Below are 24405 nucleotides of genomic sequence, written 5' to 3'. Positions count from 1 at the left end.
AAAAAAAAAAAAAAAAAAAAAAACTACGGTAGTTTTAATGCTGATACCTTGGAAAAATAATTACCTTGGTTTAATATTAAAGTCAATGTTAGCTCAACCGTCTATCCGTGGTTTACAATAATTATTTTCTTTTTCGATACTTGCCGTGTTAAGTATAATATATAAATATATCGACTAGACGTTAAACACGAAGAGTTATTGCAGTTCGCGTAATATTGATCGAGTCGTTTTTACTAAGTGAGCCGTTTCACTTGCATCCTTTCTGTAGGTCAGCTAAATTACTCATTTTATTAAAAGTGTATCCCTTAATTTAATTCCTTTTTTTTTTAATTTAATAATATTAATATTATTATTTTTTAATCAAATGGTTGGTTTTAATAAAAGTCATTTTATTTGACTTAACATTGACGGAAAATTATTGACTGGAATTGTACTTGCATTGCATAAGTCCGTCATTGTACTTAATGCCAGACAATACCTGTTAATTTATTGAAGGCTTATTATTTATAAAATACTCGATAGGTATTTTTACAAGTACATTAAAAATAATAAGAGAGGATTAAAAATTGCCCATTTCCTTTTATTTAAAAATCAAGGTATAATTATTATTTATCATAAAAACTAGGAGATAGTGCAAGATTGTGAGAATGTAATTGTTATTTCATTAACTCCAGTCGCAGCAGCTGATTCAGATTAAACGAGTAACGGGATTTAACATTAGAACTATCACCGCTCTAGATTATAACTAGCATACATATATATCGGTCTAAAACACGCAAATATCTATTTTATTTAATAGTATATACTCGGAAAATTTTATTTCACTTAAATGTCTGTCTTTAAAAATATAATCCATACCTTTTCAATTAAAATAATAAATTATAATTATTTTATATTGAATATTAACTGCTGGATTTTATTTATTTAAATAAAATTGTAAAATGATAATTGAGTCTGAACGAAACCCATAAAAGTAATCATTAAACTCTAAATTAAACGACAATGAGAATGAGTTTGATTGCAATGCAAAAAATGTAGAGGGAGATTCCCCGAATATGGGAATGTCGGTGGCAAATCTCATGGAGAACCGGTTGATACTGACGATAGTGTTCCATAGCTCGCTTCTACCCGAATTCGCTAGTTACTAAACCCAGGGGAGTCTTTCATAGCAGCTAAAATTTTCTGGAGTAAAAATAATCAACCCTGATCAAGATAATGTGATTTTTTACTCCACTCTAGTTACACAAGTGTAATGTCTGTCTACCAACGTGTATAGTAAATAAAATAAAAAAACAGTTACTTAAATTTTTGTAAATAAAATTAATTCAAGTGTCTTGTCTCTGATAATTATAAAAATTAAAGCAGAAGATATTTAATAATTTTTTTAAGAAATAAATTAGTGCAAAAAAAATTAAAAATACAATTTTTTTGTTAAATAAAATTAAAAAATTGCTAAGTGACTGCTAACTTTAATGTTATCTGCTAATTTGAGTATTATATAAATTGAAAACTAAGTTAGTAGAAATTTAAGAATTTTTTTTTATTGAAAAAATTGCAAAAAAAATTTTTTTTGTAAAATACTATCAGTGCAATTTTTTAAAAAATATTTTGTTAAAAAAAAAAAATGACATTAAAGTTAGCAGTCGCTGGGTAATTTTTAAAATTTTTTCAACAAGCAAATTAATTAAAAAAAATTATTTTGAAAAAATTTCTACGTCATTTTTTTTTGCAATAATTTATTTGTAAAAAAAAATTTTTAAATGATCAAATATCTGCTAAATTAATTTTCATAAAAAAAAAAAAAATTGAAAACGTCGACCAACTTTAGAATTATTCATTTAAAAATAAATAAAAAGGATAATTAAATAAATATAAAAATAAAATAAAGTGTTGGCGGGCAAAACTCACCATCGGTTCGCTTGATGTTTATGCTGGTGCCAGTGGCGATATTGCAAACGCTGCGATCCATGGTCATTTAATGATCAGTTGCTTGCCGTAGAAACGGACGACATAAAAGCCAGTGGAGATTGTCCTGAAGACAATGCCAGTAACTCAACGTGTGTTTATTTACTGACGTCCTGAGCTGAGGTAGGCTGCTTAGAGATTCTGGTGGTCGATGCTGAGGACAGACCAGTGGTTGTAATTCAACTAACAAAAACCGGTGGATTAACATTGAATTAAATATAATGAATAAAAAAAATAATAACAGTAATAGTGGTGTTTATTGACAGTTACCGAGGCATTAAAAATCTCATGTGAGCCGACGTGATGAGTGATGTGAAGGTATGGATATGTATATATAATCACACGAGCAACTATTGTGTACAGGAAAAAGGACTCAAAGGCACGCCCGCACTAATGCCAATAAACTCGATGAAATTATTTTATTAAGTTAGTCACTTTAGACAAAAGTTTAGCTACTGTTGTTGTTGTCGTTATCGGACACGAGGATCTAATCAAAAATTTACTTTTGTCACACTTAATTAGTTAATGATATATCAGTATTCGGTGATTATTGGAGACCAGATACGAGCTCGGTCTGTTGTGTGTGTATCCAAACGTTTTGTGTGCCGGGGTACTCTATACTCTACCAGTGTCCGTTATTGACAACGGAAAGACTACCAGCGCTAGCTCACGGTTAACAACTACGTCTCTGCCATCTTTGCCTTCTTCTCGGTACTGTCAAACAGTCGTTACGAATTTGAATTTTGCAATGCGAACCAGCGCTTATTAACTGCGGCGGATAAATTTGGAACTAATTTTAAATTTATTTTACCGGGAAAATTTAAAAAAGTAAATATTAATTTTTAAATAATTATGAAACTAAAATTAGCCGACAGCAAAAAATTTTTATTTTTTTTTTTTTATTAATTGAATTAGCAGAAAAAAATATTAAATAAAATTAAACTTATAGTTTTTCAAATTTTTTACATTTATTTTAATATAATTATTTTCATTAATTGTCTTCTTTATTGATAGTTTATTACATAATAATAATAAAAATATTTTATTGTGAAATTTATCTGCGTTTGATGGCTTGCAAAATCCATTGCTTGAATTCTTGCATATCAATTTTGAATTTTTGTTCATTAGCCAGCTGAGCAATGTGCTTAACTCTGAAAAATAAAAAAAATTAACAAGAAAAAAATTTTTTTTGTTATTAATTTTAATTTTAAAAAGGCCTACACATTTGAACGATCTTCTTCAGGACAACAAGGTGGTAATTTATTTAGTTTTATGCTCTTGAAAGTTTTAATTGCATCCAGAACAATGTTTTCTGCAAGACCAGCACTAATTGCTGTTGCATGAGCAAAACTGCAAGTTATATTACCGGATATTAGTTCATAGATAAATACTACCGTATTATTTTCGTCAAGTTGATAATCAAAAGTCTGCAATAATAATTATTATAAATAAATTTAATGTTTGTCTATTTTAAATATTTTTATTCCAAGCCAGTTATATTCTTCCTTTAATATATTTTTTTTCAAAAGAAGAAATAACTAAATTTGAATAAAAATATTCATCTAAATTTTAATTATTTAATAAATTAAATATAAGAACCATTGCTTCAAGAATAGGTGTCTTAGGTAAAAGTTCAATGACACGATGAACATGAGTAGCGCAAAGAATATGTGGACAATAATTTCCTCTTTGAATAAAATTTTTCAAAATACTAGTGAGCAATGCCAGCGAGTCTATTTCAGAAGTTCCTTTGCCGAGCTCGTCCATTAGAATTAAAGAATTAGGCGTGGAAGAGTACAAAATATTGTTCATCTGACGTAAATCTATGAGAAAAGCGCTGGCATTTTGAGCGATACTCTCCATCGTGGGCATCTGGGTCAAAATATGAGTAACAATGCCTATTTTGGCTGACTCTGCAGGCACGTAACACCCGATATGTGCCATGTAGACGATAAGCGCAACTTGTTTCAAGTAGACAGTTTTTCCACACGCATTCGGTCCAGTAAATATTTTAACCAAGCTACTTCCGCCTCCAGATTGCGTGTCGTTGGCTATGAAATCTTTCTTCAGTTCACTCAGAGGATGACGTCCTTTTTTAATGCTCAGTACGTGGGACTTTACGATTTCTGGCTTTACGTAATTGTGAGATGACGCCACTGATGCGAAAGATAAAAGTCTAAAATAATAGATCAATTAATTATTAAAATTAATTATTAAAATTTTTAAAGATTTAAGCTCATTTCTTTATTAACATAGCTTAATTGCAGAAAAATTAATCAGTTACTTACACGTCTAATTCTGCACAATATTCAACTGCATTAAGGACTGGACCAATGTATGTTTTTACATAATTAACGAGTCTCAGCATGATTTGACTCTGTCTTCTTGTTATCTTCAGCAATACATCACCTATAGTTTCGTCTAATTCTGGGAGAAAAAAAAAAAAAAAAAAAAACATCAGGATAAAATTATTAAAGCTAAAAAAAATTAATTCTACCTCTAGCTCCTTTGCTTTTGTAATACCGAATATTGTTACAAGAAAACTTAAACTCTAGACCAGGAATCATTTCATCATCAGGAGGAGGTCCGTTCCATTCAGTGATTGCTAAGCAGTGCTGGATGTCAGGAATGTAAACCATTATGCATTTCTCGACGTACGGCGGCAGATTTTCCAACTCTTCAGCCGTTTTTTCCGTTAAAAGACTAGGTAGAGTCTGCCTCAAATCATTTACTAAAAAAAAAAAAATTTATGTCAAGTAATATATTACTAAATAGGTCTAGTAGTTGATAAATAATAAAATAAACCAGCAAGTACATTGGTCAAGTTCAGGATCAACATTTCTTTTAACAATAAATTTTCTTTTCTGCTTGCTCATCTCAAAGTCAATTATATATTCGATGAAATAATGGCAATTGTGAATCCCGGGTGTTATGGAGTTTGCTATTTTAGCTAATATCGACACTGAATCTCGATATTGTTCACACAGTTGGCCGATTGTTATTAAATTAACCAGGGTCTAGAAAATAATTAAATATAATTAGCTTCAATAGTTATTAAATAAATAATTACAATTATAAAATAATACAGTGGCAAATCTTCCCCAATCGGATGGGTTGCCTTGAGCGGTTGAATATTTAACAAGCACAGTCGGGGTAAGACGGTGAACGTGGCTCAAGCATGATTTTAAATTATGAACTACATGTTGGTTGTCTACATTCAGGAAAAATTCAATCGCTTGCGTTCTTTCTTGAAGAATTTTAATGTTTCTCGTCGGGTGCTTCATAATTTTCCTAAAAAAAAAATTTTAATAAATAAAATTTTGATTTATTAAATAATTACTTTTGTTAAATTGCACTGTACTATTTTAATTATTGATATTTTTAAAAATGTAAGCTCATCCCGATGTTACACTCATCAAGAGCTTTCATTTGAGTACCCACGTCAATATTTCATATATACATATATATATATATATATATATAAATATATGAAAAATTGATGTGGGTATTTAAATGAAAGCTCTTGATGAGTGTAACATCAGGATGAGCTTATATCTTTAAAAATGTCACGTGACTATCCTGGAGGCAAGCTTTTTATTCTCTTAATACTATAGATAATTAAAAAAAAAAAAATTACCAGAGATGATGAGACCCAGGACGTGACTGACAACGATTTAAAAAAGTAAATAAATCAGTTCTTTGATTCTGATTTTTTCCAAATTGAAAACTACTGTTGAACCTAGATTGCATGATGTTGAGAGACTTGTAGGTATCATCTTCAATCATAACTAAATCTTGGAGCATGACATGATTAATATTGACGTAACGGGCCTGACCCGATGGAGTCAGGGACAATTTGTTCCAGCTTTCGTCCAAGTATTTCAGGAGCAAGCCCAGAGCGTGGATCATGGCCAGGGATTTAAAATTCAACAGGGAGTTCAGAAATATAACTCGGTCTGCGTTGCTGGCATCCTCAGGCTCGCAGTCTAGCTTCAGACAACGGACTCGGTGATAACAATTGTCAAAGGCGTTTTCGTTTTTTGACAGGATTTTCAAAGACGGCTGCGAGACCCGGTTGATGCCTGTTGATGTCGACGGAAAAGACTCCTCGTTTTGAGCAGTCAGGTCTCCAGCGATCAACTTTTTTATTGATGTTGTAAAAGAGTCCGGAGCTCCGCTTAAAATTATCACACACATTGGGTTACATTGACGGTACAGCGATTTTGTTATCTGGTAGCTAAAGTCGTCTTCCATGACATCTTCCATCACGAACAGTTGGAAGGTCGTTAAATTGTAGTATGCAGCTCCAAAACCATTTTTCTTCCATACTAATGATAAAATTACCTAAAAAATTTTTTATTAAAATTATTATTTATTAATTTTATTGAACAAAAAAAATTATTTTTAAAAAATTGCACTTTTAATTTTTTTTAAATTTCTAAATGTCAATTTTTTTTTCAATAATTAATTTGTCATAAAATTAAAAAAAAATTAATTTTTACGTGATCATTTTCTTCAGATATTTTTTGTGATTTTATTTCCGAGTTTTCTGAAGTATTCACTGGAATGGTATCAGAATCATTGTTTTCCTTTTCTTCTTCCTCTTCAGAAGAAGTATCAAGTAATTTATCAAATTTAAATTCTCGACCATCTCTAACAAAAATTCACAACAATTAGTAATTAATTTATCAATTAAAAACATAAATATTAATACTTACTCAAAAGACGATTGTTCCTGAGACATCTTGCCGCTTTGAGAAACCTCTGTGATGTGAAATTTAAAAAAAATCCTCGACAGTGCTGCCAATATTAAAATTAAAAAAAAAAGCGGGAAATTTGAAATAATAAAAAAATTTTATTTTTAATAAATTTATTTTTAACAAAGTTATTTATTTGATTACATTAGATGAGCAAATTTCGAGTTTGTTATCTGTACATAATTACAATGTATTTTCCCTAAACCTTTTTTATTATTTATATAAAATATATGCTATTGATTTATAAATCGATAGTAAAAAAATTAGTGTTAATTTTTTATCGATGTAAATACATTATTAATATTTAATTTTTATTATAAGTATTTTTAATATTATTATTATTGATTTATCCGACTAAAAATCTTTGATTGGACAATTTGTTAGAACTTATTAACAATAACTTTATTTATTTTATTAGAAAAAATTATTACGGAACACATTTGGTTAGAAATTATTAAAATACTAGGCATTAATAATAAAATTGATTATTTTAAAAATTAATGTACAATTTTAATATTTAATAATTAAATAAAATAATTCGATTCATGTATTGCAAAAATGATGTTGTAGAAAAATTTCTACCAAACAGTTTTTAAATAATTTATAATTTGGCATCTTGATTCATTCGTAGAGTAAAAAAAAAAAAAAATAATGCACTTCCAAATGAGAAAATAATAATAGAAAAAAAGGAAAAAAATACTGAGTGATCTTTTGGTCGTTATACAATTATATAATAATTTTTCCTTTAAATAGACTGTAAAATATTTTTTTAAATAATTAATTACCTAAAAAATAATTGAAAATTTAAATTAATAATTTAAAAGCTAGACCTGCATAACGACCATTTTTTTTTGTTCATAATTGTAACAAAAAAAAATTCCTGAGTAAAAAATAAAATTCGATAATCCGAATAATTATTTTTCCTTTAGTATTATTAAATATAATTCGCTTTAAATATTTACAATTATATTTAATTTTTTTCTTCTGTTTCTATCTCTATTAAACTCTCGATTAAATAATTATTTTAATTAAAATTGATTAATATAAAACAGTATCTAAATTATTCCTTAAAAAATAAATTACAAAAAAATAATTGTTATTAAAATATTACATGTTAATTACATAATTCGGTGACTTATTAGTTTTTTTAGCGAAAACTTAACAATAAATTGAAGAAAAAAAAAAAAATTAAGTTGGAATCGGCGGCGGTGGTTGAGGATTAAAAGTTATCGGTCGATAATTTTTTTCTCTAACAAACGGCTGAACGGCATTAATAACAAACCCATTGGCAGTGACATTGATAGATGAGTTCCGCTGGTGGTTTACTGGTTCTACAGGTGCCTCTTCTTCGGAACTGGCTATCTCAGAACTTCTCGCTGGACTCGCTGACCTGGTCAACGTCGTCATTGTTCCGCTGACTCTGCCCTCTTGATCTTTCGTCGCTGGTTCGTCCCTATTTATTTGGGTTTTAGTTGGAACCATTATTCATTAACTATCAACCCAGTTTTTCTCCATATCCAGTAAACCATCAATTCAACAAACAATTTCATGATAAAAATTTTAAGGAATTACACAGCAACAATTTGTTCACCCAATTCTGTTATTTGACCCGATAAACATTAAATAAAAGCACTTAATTATTCCACTTATTTAAACTTTATAATTTTGTAATTGGTTTTATTTTTTTTTTTTAATGAAGCGTTGTTAGATGACTAGAGGTGTTAGGACTACTTACTTAAACGGCAATCATTCAAAACCTGCCGAAATAAAAAATACAAGCAAAGAATTAGCGGATTTTATTGCAGGATTTTATTAAAAAGGTTCGTTGGTAATTATTATATTTACAAGTGAGGTCAATTTTATTTTGGGACATAACTAGTTCAAAAATTAACATTTAAAACATTTTATTTTGTTTAAGAAATTTTTTTTTAATTTATTGATTTTTTTTATGTATTTAAAAAAAAATATCTCAATAAAATCAAATAAAAATTTCGTTCAAAAAAAATTAAAATGGTTGACCCATTCCCCATTGTACCCCACTTGTAAATATTTATCAGTTGTTTGTAAGTCTGTCAAAAATCTGTTATATAAAAACTATCTGCTAAAATTTTACAATATATTTAAATTTATTTTTTTAAATACCAATTTTTATTTCGCAATCCATGTCCAGCAAATATTTAATTTATTAATGTAAAAATAATAGTCGATAAGAGGTAAAAAAAAAATGAGGTAACGTCAGTGTCATTACTGGTAAGTATAAAAAAAAAAAAAAAAAAAAAAAAAAAAAAAAAAATTTTAAAAACCAGTGAGTCGAGGAGTTGGTATTTCGATGGGAAAGTCATTGGGTCATGCAACATGCTGAATTACTATCTGAATAATCCAAAGTGGGTCGTTAGCGAGACAAGATACAAGTATTATCTCAATCTCTTATTTTTATATTTCATAATAGATCTCTTTTAAAAGCACAAAAGATGTCATTAACATAAATACTTGATGGATTAATTAATAATCAAATGCTAACAGCATCATTTCACTCGTATCCTATCTCAATGTCTAATCTTTACGTCATTAAAATTTAAATTAGAGGTCATAGGGACGAAGCAAAGTATCAATTTAAATTTAATAAATAAATAATAAGGTATTAAGATTTATTTTATAAATTACCTAGTACGAACAGGTTTGCTATTTTTATTATTGCCATTTTGCCGTGAATGCGGTCGGGTATTTGGCTGTGATAATTCACTATCGCTGCTGGCTAGAGACGATCTTGCAGCTACCGCTCCATGTGCGAAATCTTTCCTGTTATTTTAAAATAATTTCCACCATCAGTCATTGTCATAATTGTTGCTTATTATTGACAATTATCAATTACAAGTAGGTATATAAAATAATAAAAAAAAAAAAAAAAAAAAACAAACCTGTAGTTATCTGAACGTGGTGTTGAATTTAAATTGGCGTGTTTTCCCGTATGAATATTCGCGTCTACGAATACATGAGAGCTTTTAGGAATGTCACACACAATCTTAGGATGTACCGTAGTCTGCTTGACCTCAAGGTGCGAGGATGACTCGTTGTTGGGTGCCCAGTCGTAGTATTTCGGCCGATAGTCCTTGTACTCTCTCGGTTCCTGTTTCTGGTTTTGCTGCTGAACTCGGCACTCTTTTTTACGATGATACTCGTCGCTGCTCACGCTGCCCTTGCGATTGTTCACAAGCTTTCCGGGTGGTGCTGAAGTTGGCGAGGAAGCCGACGAGGACGGCGCTCCGTCTGGGTCTGCTCGAGACAGGTGAGAGCTATCCGACGCCGGAGGTAAACTACTGAAAATTTTAATCAGGCTTTATGTAATAATTTTTAAATAAAATTTTATTTTATTAAAAAATTGTTTAAAAAATTTTTTATAGGGCCAATATTTTTAGCTACAATATCAAAACTTAAAATAATTAATCATGAATTGTAATTTTAAATAATAAATAAAAAAAAAATAATAAAAATTTACCTAGAGTTTTCATCCATACTGTACAATCTAAGCTGCTGTCTAATATTAGCCTTCTCTTTAGCTCTTTTCCTTTGAAACTCCTCTTCCACTTTGCGCATCGCCTCCAACTCACTTTTCCTCTGTCGTTCTTTAGCTTCGGCTTCACGTGACAGCTTTTCCGCCAATCTTCGCCGCTCGATTTGCCTGACCGTCGATTGAAAAGTGAACCTCTTACTCTTGGGACTCGGCTTGATCGAAATCTTTCTACAATTATTATTATTCATTTCATTATTAACATTAATAATCTTCTTATCTTGAAGACTTTCAGGACTGCCGTTGACCGGGGAGTAGCTCCGCTGCTTCATCTCCGAAATATTCTCGCAAGACTTTGAGAAATTTGGATATTTCCTATTTTTATTTCCCAAATCCATAAAGGACCTTTCACGCTGCAATCCCAGTTCTTTAGCCTTGTCGTAGGCCAATTTGCTGATGAATCCATTGCTGATACCGTTGGTAAATCCATTCGCAAATCCATTTATAAAACCATTTTTATTACAAATTTTAACCGGCTCATTTGATTTTAAATTCTTCGAGGTAATATTAATATTATTATTGATATTATTGTTCATTTTTACACTAATTTCTCCGACAGAATTTCTGTAATTGAGACTCTGAGTTCGATGCTCGGTATCGTTAGAAGCCGGCAAATACATGACATGTCCCCCAGAAGCGAGGTACGAAAAGGAAGGCGGCTTCATCACCACTGGGAAGTTTGCTTTCTCGTCAACTTCATCCAGAGCCTCGTCTTCAAAGTCTTCAGCCGCATAATTGCCGTCCCAACCGGAACCATTAATTCCTCCGTTGACTTCTCTAATTTGATTCGCCTGGCTGTGCTGCAAAGAAGTAGGAGCACTGGTAGACAGCAGCCAATTGTCATCCAGCGTTTCTCCAGGATGTTTCCTATCGAATTCGCCAGCTCCTAGCCCAAAGCTCCGCTTAATCTTCTGCAGAGAATTAAAAGACGGGTCCTTGGTCTTCTCTGCTGTATAAACACAGTGGCGATTGTCATCTCGCGGCAGAGAAAGCGAGAATACGTGAGCTCGAGGTGGAAATTTAGCGCTGGGGGCCATAGGTGGTGGAGAATCAACTCCAGCGTCGCTGCTGGACTCTTCACCCAAATCCTGCTGAGGAGTCCAAGTCGGGCGTGAGTTATCAGTTTGTGTCTTTAATCTGCCGACAGTGACATCCAGGGAGTCGTCATTGGGAACTCCAGCGTCGCACGAAACTCCAGAGTCTCCAGACTTGTCGTGAGAACTTCTCGGTTCCATGGCAATTAAAGATCGCGGTGGTCTCGCGAGTCGCTCAATTCGCTCCTCGTACATCACCGGAATCTCCTCGCTGGCGGTGCTCATATTTGGGCCTGGTGTCTCTTGAGCAGATAATAATCTCCAGGCAGCTGATGGAGAGAATCGCGGTATCTCCAGCTGTTTTTTCGGCAAAGTCGGCCGTAATTTTAGCGCAATATCTTCCCCTTGGTTGTCACTCATCTGTTGGTGGTGCGAAGAACCCGTGTAATCTTTATCTTGGGTATAAAAGGTCTTGGTAGTTGTAGTTGCCGTTGTTTGTTTAGACTTGGGTGACACGCCATTACTCAAATTCCAATGAGAAGTCTTCTCCACGACTTCTTTAGACTCCTTAACAATGCTCTTTTCACTATTTTTTATTTTTATTTTCTCCCTCTCCCTCTCAATCTTTGCAGAATTACTCTCCGACCATCTTTTATCGCAGTCTCTATAATTCAAGTCCTTGACATCAGTTCTTTTTTTCCTGGGGTTCTCAGGAGCGACACCAGAACCCGAGCCCGAGCTGACCTTGTTCTCTTTGGCCCTTGGAGGTTCTGGCGTGCTCTCGCGACCGGATCCTTGACCCCTGACGCCTATTCTCAGCATCGCGGGGCTCTCGGACCTGGTCCTCATGTGCTCCCCTGTCTCCTCGCTCTTCCTGGTGATCTTGGAGACGAGAATCTCGGTGGCTCTGTTGTTGGAATTCCTCCTGTCAAACTGAGACTCCTTCCTCCGGTCCTCGTGGTGAAAGTCCTCGAGCCTGCCGTTGATCTTATTCCTCTGGCTGGACTCGTTGGTGGTGACCACGCTTTCTTCATAGGTCGTTGACTTTTCCAAGACCTTGCGTCTCCTAGGATTATTTTCCGAGCGTTCATCACCGTGCTTGATAGATTTTTCTCCATTAGCAGCAGAACCGCCTGAATTATGGACTCCGCGAGGGCTATCCATTCTCCTTTCCTCGTAGGAGCGGGTTTCCTGACTCCTAATTACTCTATTCTCACCTCTGGAGCGCTGTTCCTGGTAGGTTCTTTCCTCGTAGAATCTCGAGCAAGTTCTAACCTCCTGACATTTATTATCAAACTGCTCCATACTTCTGCTTTTACGTCTATCAACTCGGGAGTCATTATTTACTGCGGCGTTCTCCTGCGCCTGTGATTGCTTGGATCTTGAGTATTTTTTGTCCCCGAGGTTGTTCTTGCGTGCATCAATAAACGTCGTCGACTTAGATAATTGGTTTTCATGCTTGAGCTCGTTGGGGGCGCCGATGGGTCCCACGCGTCGATTGTAGTTTAGTTTATTGCGAACCTTTTTCGCTACCTGCATCAGCTCTGCCTGGAACTCGGGACTGCTGAGGCTTCTCTGAAGAGTATTCTTTCCGTCAAATTTCTTAGAGCTCCTCCGTTCATCCCTCGTCCATTGACCGTGGTCATCTTGTTCGTGGTACTCTCGCCAGGGTCTGCCATTTTCCTTGCCATTAGAGAGGGAAGATAAATGCTGGTGGGATTGATGCTGCTGGTGTCTGTCATTAACCCACCGTCTTTCTCTTTCTCTTTCACTTTCAATAATATTGTCCGGGCAGTCTTGCTGCCCGGATGGATTCCAGCTGCTTTGTTGACGCTTAGTCTCGGCACGAGTTTTAAACAGCCGGGATTTACGAGGCGGCGGCTTTATACCTCGGGAGCTGGGCTCCTCTTCCTGCCGGCAGCAGTTGCCACGCTCTGGAGAGATAATTTCCCATTTGTAGGAGTCTGGCGAAGACCCGTCGGCGTTAATCAGAGGCGGTGCTGGGGCTTTGTACTTCTTTTTTCCGCGGTATCTGCTCTCCCGTTCTCTGGACTCACGCTCGGGATAATGGTAGCCCGAGTGACGGTCCATCGGCGGGTGTCGCGATTCCGGAGAATACCGAAGATCTGGCTCGCTTCCAAATCTCTTTATTTCTATCATTTCATTTTCACGGCAGGTTCCGTCGCAAGGACGGTAATGACCAGCGCAGCAGTGCTGAGTTCCCAGGTCATTGCGCGGTCGAGGCTCGCCCATGTGTGAGGTTGAAGTGCTTCTACTCCGGTATATTCCTTGCTGGAAAATAAATCAGTAATCTTTTTAACTTGAAAAAAATAATCTTGATATTAACAAAAGTTATTACTTAATAAATCGAAATTTTATTTATTTATAGTTACTAGTATAAATTATTACCTTATTAAGATCATGTGGAAGAGTAAACGCCGAGGGTCTTCGACCACTAATAGTCCCACCATTGTGAATAATATTTCCGTTGTTAGTTGCCCTGAGACGCTGATTCGGCGGTTCGGGTAAAACTTTGTGTCCAGGAGCTTGGGAATGATGATGATGCCTGGTGAGCTCTCTCGGAAAGGACTGAGTCCATCCGCGACCCATTTCCTGAGCCACCGCTGCAGTGTGATGTGAACTACTGTTTCCCATTTTTCAGCAAACTGGTAGCTTCTTCTTCTTCTTCTTCTTCTTCTTCTTCTACTGAGTAAATTATGGGCTCGTAGGATCCTCAGACATTTTTCTGCACCTGAAAGTAAAAAAAGAGATTCAATATAAGGCAACAAGTCTGCTTGCTCGCAAGAGATTCTCAATGAAGATAAATTTGGGACAAGTTGATTGAAGAAACACACACACGTGTGTGTTGTATGGAGACACAACAAGTGCACCGACTCTCGGAAGAGCAAATAAAGTGCAGAAGACTCGAAGAGGCAGGAGGGAGGAGAGTAAAAAAAGACGGACAGAGGATGAGAATACAGGCAAAGCCTCGTCTACGTCTGGCCGATCCGGACAAGCGAGTTATCTTACAGTTAGACACGGATTAACCTCTTGTCTCGGCGCTCCCCGCGGAGCGTATCTGATGCACCTTCTTCGAAAGTAAGCCCACCCGTCCCTGCCGTTGCACACCTCTCTTTGCGTTGTTCTTTCCATTGAAGAGCCACTACGCCATACACCATATACCATACGAGATACCAGTATACAGAGTATAGAGGTCCGAGCACACCTGCCCAACCTGCACCGAGGAGACTCCAAGTACCGCTAGCCGATGAGTGGCCCCGACCGGGAGGCCGGACTCGTGACCACCGACACGCCGGGAAAAATAATAAGAAAAGTCGTGTTGGCGGGCAACCAACTTCCCGATACCAACTTGTGGGTTTATATTTATATATATATTTATATCTACCGAGTCTGATAAAAAATTAAATTATCGTGCATTGAGTCTGGCTTTGAGATTCTATTTAAATATTCACAGCCAAACCCAGAAGGCATTTTTGCTAAATTCTATTTAAAATTTAATAAATAAATATTTACTCCTCTTCTTTAGCAATCGTTGCTTAGCAACTGCGCCTAGCTACGCCCCCTAGCAACAGTTACTTAGCAACTGACACTTAGCCACGCCCCCCTAGCAACTCCAGTAACGCCTGTTAGCAACGAGGCTTTTTATTTAGAGATTAAGACATCAGAATAAATTTTTTTAAGTAATTTTATTTGCATTAAAATTAAAACTAAGTATTTTAATTAATTAATTAATTAATTGAATAATAAATGTATGTATGTGTGTTTATGGAAAAGATAGATGAACGAAGAAGCAAAAGAGAAATACAAGATATAATTTAATCTCGGAGTTACGGCTGAATGACTATGGTAGTTTTCGCGCGATCTGTAGTCTGTAAGTTCCAAGTTCCAAGCAGATTCCAACATCCGGCTGTAAGCTTACCTCTTAGTAGAAGTAGATACAGTTGATGAAGCGTGGCAAGGCCGACTAAGTGACATTGCATCGCAACAAGACTACACTCTACTGAAGCTGGTACCAGGTTGCAATAGTTGTACTTGCTGGTTGCTGGTAGTTAAACTCGACTCAAGAGCTATTGGCTTCGGCAGATAGTTGGAAAAGATTAGCACGTCGGGAACAGCTCCCTGGGGTATCGATCAGGTGTTTCTATCTTTAATTTATTTCATTTGGAACTCGTTAGAGCCAAGCCGGTATACTTGACCGGCGAAAGTGTTTTTACCCACCACACCACACATTTAATTATCGATTAAAATGCATTGAAATGTTCCGTAGTTTTGTTTTTAGTATTGCCGGGATTTATTTTCATTTTTTATCTGGATCTAAATTACTTTTAGATTTTATAGCGTTCAGCTGTTGGATCAGTTACAGGTTGCTGATTCTTCATAGATATATTAGTTGGTTATGCACTTATACTTGGTACTTGGTACTTGGTACTTGGTACTGGATAATGATGATAAGCCAATCAATAATTTACAGTATCAATCAACTTGTCTAAAATTATAAGAGTTTATTATTTATTTCTGGTGAGGTCTAGCATGACAGCGGCCCACTGAGAATGATAAATGTTTGCTCAAGAGAAAATTACTCGTGTAGCAGATGTTTGAGGCACTCGTGCGCAATTCCATCCGGTGGAAAATGATGCCAGACTTCAGATTACTAAAGATATTAATGCTAAAAAAATTTAGTGCAACAAAGGTTTCACTTTTTATTTCGTAAGCCCTCGGATTTTAAGTAACGGTTCTCCAAAATCGGTTAAAGTCGCAAAAGTCTTTAAATATTTTTATGTAAATTTTGAATAGCAGATTAAATAAGCAAAATATGACCGTAGATTTTCTGAGTTTAATGTCTGAGAATCATGAACAAAAAATAACCAAGCCAACAGCTCAGCAAATCCAACAATGCGGTTTTTATCTCGGAAAAGTAAAAAATGAACCTGGAAAAAGCAACGATAGATCGGGAAGCTAACGGAAATGCGTGACGTAAGTGGTTGTGTCTTGCAGGCTTGAAGATATAGAGTTGCGCGGAGGTAGAGGTCAGTAAAGCGTTTTCTGCAATGCGGCGAAGGTACTGGTACTCTGCAATAAGGCATAAGAGTGTCTTGTGCTACCGAGGAACAAAAAAAACCAAACTGGAAAAATAAGCCAAGAGAAGGAGGAGTAGAATGTGTCCTATGTGTCTGGGTGCTCTTTTATTTGTTTTTTCAATCTGGATCTCTTTCTTACTCGCACGTCAGACACACACCAGTCGGAAGAGATCAGACTCGTGGCCCTCAGTCTCTTGGAGTATCAGGTAGTATGTACTGTTCAAGCAACCAATGACCAACAACCCGTACGACACGTTTCCCCCTTTCCTCTGTTTCTATGTGAGCAGACTCTTATACTCTGTACTGATCAAGTTGGTACAGTACAGACTGCTCTTAAGCAGTTACAGAATTACTGTAACATCCTCATGCTCTCTCGTCCTCTGGGGAATCAATTCAATGTTATTTCTGCTAAATATGTTCTGTATTGTGTTGAACCTCGCTGTCATTTTGCAATAACATTTTTTTTTATTTATATCATTGCATTAATCTCGTTTGCTATTATATTGCTCCGCTGCTTGGTCATTGACTCCGCAGCATGGTCTTCTTCAAATTAATCTTTGATATTTTAATTTTTAAATACGTTTTTTTGTACCAGGATGTCTTCAAGAATCAATTGGTCTAATCCTCATGACTTGTGACAATTACGTATGCTAAACCGATCCGTTCTTGTTCCCGTCACTCCGGGGATAGGAACTATAAGTTGTTCTGGAAATAATCTAATAAATAAATAAAGCTAAACTATCGGTTAGCTCTTCTAGGCATCCAGACACACTTACACACGTGATACTACTGATTTACTACACACATTATATTATATTATGTTATATTATATTATATTATATTGCGGGGTTCGATGACTTCTCGACAGGATCCGGAAACTTGAGTTATTATAACCATGCAACATATCGCCTTGGCACTTTGTGTTCGTCACGTCAACTAAATAACGCCCGCAGTTATCTTTAAGGTTTATCAAACAGAAACTCTGCTGAGAAAATGACCCGTGTGCTTCGTTTTTGGTTCGATACATTCTACAGAGTCAAGTCACTCACACAGATTCTGATATGTCAATTGCTAATTTCAAACTGTAAATTGTAAACATTATCAATCTGGTCATTAATATATATTTATGGAAATACCTAACCTTTTATGAGTTTCTGTTTTCCTTTCCACTAATCCTTTTTTTTTTTTTTTTATTTATTTATTTATTTATTTATTTATTTATTTATTTATTTATGATTATGACATTGATTACGTATCTGAAGAAGTGTAATAGCAATTAAGTAAATTCATGATTTATTAGTCAGGTGTATATTTATATTAAATATTATCTGATTTAATTGAAAGGAAATAGGTTGTTCAATATTTCTTCAAGGTTTATTTTTCAATCCTTCAGTTTATTTTTTATTTGTTGACAACATTCAAGAATTTTTATTTCAACTTCCTGTTTGATATTTTTAAAATTAAAGATAACTTCTAAATTATTCAACCAATCGAATCGAAACCTTATATAATACACTTTTTCTGCTTGAAAAGCCGCGTCGAATGCCGTCAAAAAAATCAAAATCAAGCCACGCGTTCAAAAGATATCAAAATTTTTTAATTTCTTTAATTTTTCTCAAAGTTTCTGCAGAAAAGAAAATATTTATTATTTTTTTCTTTATTAATAAAATAATGTATTGCAAAATCCTTTTATCAATGAGCAAACTTTACGTCTGGCGATGTAGCAGCCCAGTTAATTTTATCAATAAATGGACGATCTAGTTTGTTTATAATGGTGATGATGTGTGGTGGGATTTAATGATAAAGTTTAAACGACATTTGATGGTGGATGGTGGTGTATATTCTATACTAGGTCGGCGATGGCGCCATCCTCGATATCTGACGCCTACTCATATTCCCTCTGGCATTACTCAGACATCAGCGTAGCTATTCAGCGTGGGTTTAAGCCTCGCCAGTGTTGGTCTTAGTCTTGAGCACGTGGTTGATCGTCAATCGCGGATCAAAGATAGAATATGTATTATGGCACACAACTAAAAGAGGAGAGTTTGTTCTAGTCGATTCCTTGGATCTCGGATGGGAGCTTAAGCTCTGATTGGATCTACAACAACAACAACAACAACTACCAAGACTGGTGAATTTTTCTCTTAACGCTCGAGGGGTTCTGGTGGAATCTCCTCGAGGCATAGAGCAGGGAGCAGGGAGCAGGGAGCAGGGAGCATGGAGTATAGAGTTTAGAGCAAGGAGCATCAGCCTCCAGCCAAACCAGAAGTATACGATCCAGTCTTGTTCTATTTATCTTATTCCGGGTGGACTCTCGAGACTTAACTCGAGTCTTGAGCAAGGCAATTCTATCCTAGCCTATCCTCAGCAAAGTGTGAGTGGATATGGAGCCAACGTATCTGAACTAGCCGACAGCGTGTCTAATTTGGTGCGTTAAATCGCTCCCAGCTGCGGATTTCTCTCCCGTATTCTGTATTCTCTTGCTCTCACGCTTCCAGCATCCAGCTCATCTTCATACTCTTCAGCCGCCATTCCTTTTGCTCGATCCCCGGCACGAAAATTCGCTCTGTACGAGCATACGAGCAGAGTGCGTGACAAATAATTGCTGTAACCACCTTACATACTTCCATGACCACCTCACACGTTAATTCCTATCTGGACTCACACCGACCGCGACTCCGGAGTCCAACAGCCAATAGTAAATAGTATATAATATATAGTGTGAATGACGAGTCTTTTAATATTTTAAAATCAATTCAAACCGGTTTATTTGACTTCCTCTTTAAGGATATTTTTTTGGAATTGTTATTTTATTACTGTTGTTGGTATACTTTTTTTTTTTTAGTTATTTCATTTATTTCGCCTCTACATTCTTTTATGTTATATGTTATTATTCAGCTCGACAAATATGCTTTGTTTTTATTTACGAATTGTCGAGTTTTATTTTTATCAAAATTTTATTATGATATTTTAATTTTGTTTAAAAAATATATGCTTAAATTTTTTACAGAAATGATCTATCACCTTTTCTTCTCAATCTATTTGCTGAGGAGTAATTTAGAGTGGTTACAATTACATTTAAAGCAATTATTTAAGGAGTTATGGCCACTTTTATGGACGAGAGTCAAAAATTTTAATTTTCGATTTTTCGAATTTTTTTCAAGTCCCGATATCTCCGAAAAAAAAAATTTTTTCTCCATAAAACACAAACGTATCTTGTAGGAAATTTACCGAGGAACACTTTAGAGTGGTTAAAATTGCATTTAAAGCCATTATTTTAGGAGTTATGGCCACTTAAAGATCCGGAAACACGAATTCAAATTTTGGTCGATTTAGAATGGCCTAATTTGCCCCTAAAGTCATTATTTTAGGAGTTATGGCGACTTTTATGATTCCGAAATATGAATTATAATTTTTGGAAACAATAATTATAAAATGGCATTCTCTCTCTGAAATAAAGGTTATAAGTGTGTATAAATGAAAAATATGTATCTGGTCTGAATAAGTACCCGATTAATATCCTCATTGATAGTTTAATACCGGGTATGTATGTAATACAGTATTTAACCTCGGATATAGAATAAATAGTGGGATATGCATATAATAATCAATTGCGGTATAGGCATCTTGTCGTTGGGCTAACAGGCATTGAGCATGCAAGATTATGCATAGCAATGATGGGTGATAATGACACTTGCTTAACGGGTTTAGTGACCTTACCCCTTACCAGACCACAACTCAATAATTAAATGCTTTAATTTATAAATAAAAGTACTCTGGTACTTTGGTATCGAATCGAATCGAATCCTACTCGTGTAGTCGAGATAAAACCGATAAATAAACCCAACTCTATGAGAACGGAAGTGAATTGAGCAAGATTTAGTTGTTTAATGTTAAATCGTATCGGTCTGCCTTCTCTTCTACAAATACGAGCACTTACACTCATGAAAGTTGATTCTGAACTGAAGGCTCTCCAGTGAATGAATCCAGGAAGGTAACTTGATGCAGTGTAAATGCTCTCTTCTATCCTGCAATTCTTACATCGTTCCTTTGGCTTTACTTCTTTCATACTTCTTGCTCTTCACTCTTTACTCGCTCATATTATACACTCAGTTGTAGTTGCTTTTTAACCAATCTCTCGGTTGCTATGTATCTCCGCATCGCAATGACAAATACTCCCGGAAATTTTGTTCACGCGGAACGACTCTCCGGGATTTTATTACATTCAAAAATCTAAATGATATATTATGTTTTATTTAATATTTTATATTTTTTCGGATCAGGGAATTTTATCTCTCGCTTATCTGTGTTAATAAAAATTATCTTTCTAGTTTTTACAAATAGTTTGTTCAAGACAAATTTAATCGCTGATGACTCATACGATTTTAGATTTGATATAAAAAGTTTACAGTTGAGATAAATTATTTGTTTTTAGTCAAGTTCTAGATTAACGGATTAATTTTTAGATTTTTTTTTTTAATTGAATATTTTTTCAATAAATTTTCCGCATAAAAAAAAATAAATTAATGAAACTTACTTTTGGCCAATTTTCGTAAATAATATTAATATTTTAACCATAATTAAAATATATTTTAAACAAAAATCTTTTATATAGTTTGAAATAAATTTTTAGACACTTTAAAATTTAATTTTACGAGGGTAAAAAATTTTTTTTCCAAAATTTTGCAATTAAAACAAACAGTTTAGAATCATTGCACAAACTTAAAATTAAAACCACCTAGCTGAAGTAACACCGAAGACAGTTACTTAAAAACTAACGGCCTGAAAATTTTTTTTAGCAAGAATTTCAGTGATTCACCTGTCTAAAATACCTTTTCCATTGCTCACAGCAATTTTCCTCTCCATTTTCTGACTTTCCGGCAGATTTATTGCCGTTCAATAAGACGGGTCCTTTCAAACTCGGCAGGTTTACAAAATGAGACTCAGAAGTGAGTCTTCGGCTCGGGATTTTGGTCTATAAAGGCCCGAAAGTAAGAGTGATGAGAGGATTGAGCCATCGTGGAAATAGTCGTAGACCACAGCCCATTTTGAGATACTAATTAAGCTAGCAAGAGCCGTCTGAGGAGTAATCGCGTGTTTGAAAGTATCTCAAGGCTGAAGTAAAAGTCGAGGTCGGGAAAAAACAAGCTATTGTGTAACGCAAAGATCATTCAAATGAATCACCTTCTTAGTATTACATTTTCTCGTTCTTGGTTGTATATTATGAGTTAGTTAGGTATGAATGGCCTGATGATGGGGCAAAAGCTGTGTTGAAATTCCTGTGAAAAGCGAGACATGGAAGAATTATTATCTTTACTAAATATTTTAAAAATTTATCAAATTTTTATTTAAAATTGATTGTAATTAGACAATATCTTTAATTAAAATTATTTTTCTAAATTTTCAAATTGAAGATTCTTTACAAGAGATAAAATCAATCTTTATTTTATGAAAAAACTAAAAATTTAAATAGTGCGCTCGTTTCAAGCCTAAAAGAATAAGAAATTAGGGTCCATTTTTTCGGCATCGAGAATTTCGATACTAAGCTCTCGATAAATTTATTTCTAATGATTGTTATATACAAATTGATTTGTTTTTGCATCCCCTACAAGATTTTTAGGCCAAACAGTTGATTAGTTTATTATTTTTTTAGAAATTTAGAATTTAAATTAAAAATTTTTTTTTCCGGGTTTCTACTAAAACACCATGGAAAATGATGAGCGATCTAGAATTAATAAACGGATGTTGATGTTGATGTTGTAGTTACTAGTTGCTAGTTATAGTTTGGTGTACTGGTAGTGTTGATAATCATCCACCGGAAAATACACGATATGATAGCTCGAGATTAGTGATAGGAGTGTTAATGACTCCGAGTAGAGATAAATAAAAGATGTGTAGATACGCGATATGTAATATAAATAGCAAGACCACCCGTGCAGATAAATCCTTCTCTTGTATGGATATAATATCATACATATACACATACATACACATGGACGCTCGTAATTTGGAAATAAAGAGGAAGTGGCTCGTACATTGTAGCAAATCTGGTTTTTAAAAAAGTAAGAGTAGATCAACAAAACATTGCTCCGAGATCTTGCTGTTGCTGTTGGGTGAACTGTAAGTAACTCTCAGTAAAATAAGTGAAGCTGCATGAGGATGAAGAATAGAGCAAGTAGAGGAGGAGCTTGGACAATAAATACTGAATAAGAAAGAGGCAGAGGACATTTCTTGGTTCTGGCTCGAAATCAACTCTTTAAACTCTCGGCACGCCGAGGTAAATGGAGATTGCGCGAGTATATGTCCTAAGCCTGTCTCGCAACTCTTGCTTAATTGACGCTGAGATCCTCCTGGATGGCTCATGCCTCTTCTCTACCCTGCTCTCTTCTCTGGCACCGGCTCTAGTACAGTAAGAGCTCGCTTTTCTCTCCGCGTTGTTCGCCGTCCAGAGTGGACTCTTCTATTCTTCGGGTCTCATTCTGTCTTCCATTCCTTTGCCCAAGAGGCATACGGGTAATATATCGCGCCACCGCCAACAATTCCCTAGTCTTGTTCCTATCCCAGGAGAAGCTCAAGAAAATACTTAAATCTATGCTTACTCTAAATTTCCCTCGATTCTCTCTGAACCAAAATATTCCTACGAATTTTCAAAATATTTTAATATTCATTAAACTTTAAAACTATCCACCTTTGAAATGCGAGCAAACGTCATACGGAAGTGATTATTCATGTATTTGAATAAATCTGAGCTGAAACTAGTACGCTGGTGAAGGAAACCGAGGAGAGTGACATAATTTATTCGGTACATGATGTATGTCCGGTGTCGAGTCGCATCGACGCTCACTGTTACTATTACTATCATAGATAGTGTACACTGTATATAATAGTAGTAAGGATGAGTCTCTTCTCTTTCGTTTGAGCGTAAAACAGATTAACTATCCGGAGTACCGAGGTACTGAGAAAGATAGAGAGGATTGCTGGCAGTGTACTGTCGGCCCTTGCTATTGCGTGCGTGATTAAACTACGTAAATCACGTTAAGCGTCCTGGCATCTCTTAATTAATCATTTAACGCCACTTTGTCGCTTGGGTTGAATCCTCCTCGAGTCTACGAAGAGTATTATAGGTAAATAGTATGGATAAGAATTTTTTAAAAAATATATATTTTATTTTTGTAGATTTAATGATATGATAATAATTATTTTTGAGAAAATAATTATTTTATCCGGCCTGGTGATTGCAGAGGGCGAGATGTGAGTAAATTCGACGTAACATCTCTATATTCATTGCAGAGCAAAAGCCCGAGCAAACAAATTCTGGAGAAGAGGGTGAACTGCACCTGCAGTGCCGGTTAGTGGTATCTCCGGAGCTGGTAGCTGGCAATTCCGCGGCGCTATTACCCACAAACGCGTCGCGGCGTAATTAATATGCTCGAACCAATAAATTGGAATTTATACACGTCGGGAGACGAGAGGAGGGAGATTGCTGGGGTGTAGATCCGACTATAATTTAAACTCGTTCTCGTTCGATAGGCAGCCGTTATGGTGGAGGTAGATAGATCGCTCCTCCTTGCTAAAGAATTTCCTCTAGGCAGCTATAACTCTCGGGTGCCTGCATATTAATACTTTTTAATTGTTTCGGAAGAGGTTTAACCTTTAGGCGAATGCTACTTTGCATCAAATCAACCTACCGCTTGTTTTATTGCTTTTATTTTCAAACTTTTAAGGGTTTATTATTGTTAATAATAATAATAATAATAATAATAATAATAATAATAATAATAATAATAATAATAATAATAATAATAATAATAATAATAATAATAATAATAATAATAATAATAATAATAATAATAATAATAATAATAATAATAATAATAATAATAATGTTTTTTATGTTGATATTTTGGTAAAAAAATTCAAGATATGAAAAAATTGATAAAGATTTTTTTTAGAGAAAATTTCATTTTCTAAAAAAAAAAGTC

The 24405-nt window shown here is 34.7% G+C and overlaps 2 protein-coding genes across 9 annotated transcripts in view; both read right to left on the bottom strand.

Moving 5' to 3' along the window:
- Positions 1–1976: 1976 nt before the first annotated feature.
- Positions 1977–6596, bottom strand: LOC141534217 (mutS protein homolog 5-like). The gene is made up of 10 exons (XM_074253429.1): positions 6468–6596; positions 5603–6309; positions 5052–5256; positions 4781–4982; positions 4463–4696; positions 4254–4392; positions 3565–4141; positions 3187–3392; positions 2236–3116; positions 1977–2148 (listed from the first exon to the last, which is right to left on the bottom strand). The coding sequence occupies exons 2-9, from the start codon at positions 6229–6231 to the stop codon at positions 3020–3022; spliced, it is 2289 nt and encodes a 762-aa protein (XP_074109530.1). The 5' UTR covers positions 6232–6309; positions 6468–6596; the 3' UTR covers positions 1977–2148; positions 2236–3019.
- A 1061-nt stretch (positions 6597–7657) lies between these two features.
- Positions 7658–24405, bottom strand: part of LOC141534133 (uncharacterized) — a 59844-nt gene continuing 43096 nt past the window's right edge. For 6 of the 8 annotated variants that reach the window (XM_074253313.1, XM_074253283.1, XM_074253289.1 and 3 more), the window contains 5 exons: positions 13734–14076; positions 10219–13616; positions 9641–10039; positions 9387–9521; positions 7666–8175 (listed from right to left, as the gene is read on the bottom strand). In XM_074253313.1, coding sequence (XP_074109414.1) covers positions 7911–8175; positions 9387–9521; positions 9641–10039; positions 10219–13616; positions 13734–13979 — 4443 coding nt within the window. In that variant the 5' untranslated portion in view covers positions 13980–14076 and the 3' untranslated portion in view covers positions 7666–7910. Of the gene's footprint in view, positions 8176–8199; positions 8480–9386; positions 9522–9640; positions 10040–10218; positions 13617–13733; positions 14077–24405 lie in introns of those variants that run through there. The other 2 variants (XM_074253332.1, XM_074253340.1) reach the window with 2 other exon arrangements.

This window comes from Cotesia typhae, unplaced genomic scaffold (genome assembly GCF_013202065.1).
Source record: "Cotesia typhae breed Kobodo isofemale line unplaced genomic scaffold, CoteBio_Ctyphae contig_123, whole genome shotgun sequence".
Taxonomy (NCBI): domain Eukaryota; kingdom Metazoa; phylum Arthropoda; class Insecta; order Hymenoptera; family Braconidae; genus Cotesia; species Cotesia typhae.
This window is presented reverse-complemented; position numbering and strand designations above follow the sequence as displayed.

Coding starts and splice junctions, on each gene's coding strand:
- LOC141534217 (XM_074253429.1), bottom strand. CDS start 6,231: ATGGAAGATGTCATGGAAGACGACTTTAGCTACCAGATAACAAAATCG. Junction 4,393..4,462: donor CAAAAGCAAAGGAGCTAGAG/GTAGAATTAATT, acceptor TTTTTCTCCCAG/AATTAGACGAAACTATAGGT. Junction 4,142..4,253: donor TATTGTGCAGAATTAGACGT/GTAAGTAACTGA, acceptor CTATTATTTTAG/ACTTTTATCTTTCGCATCAG.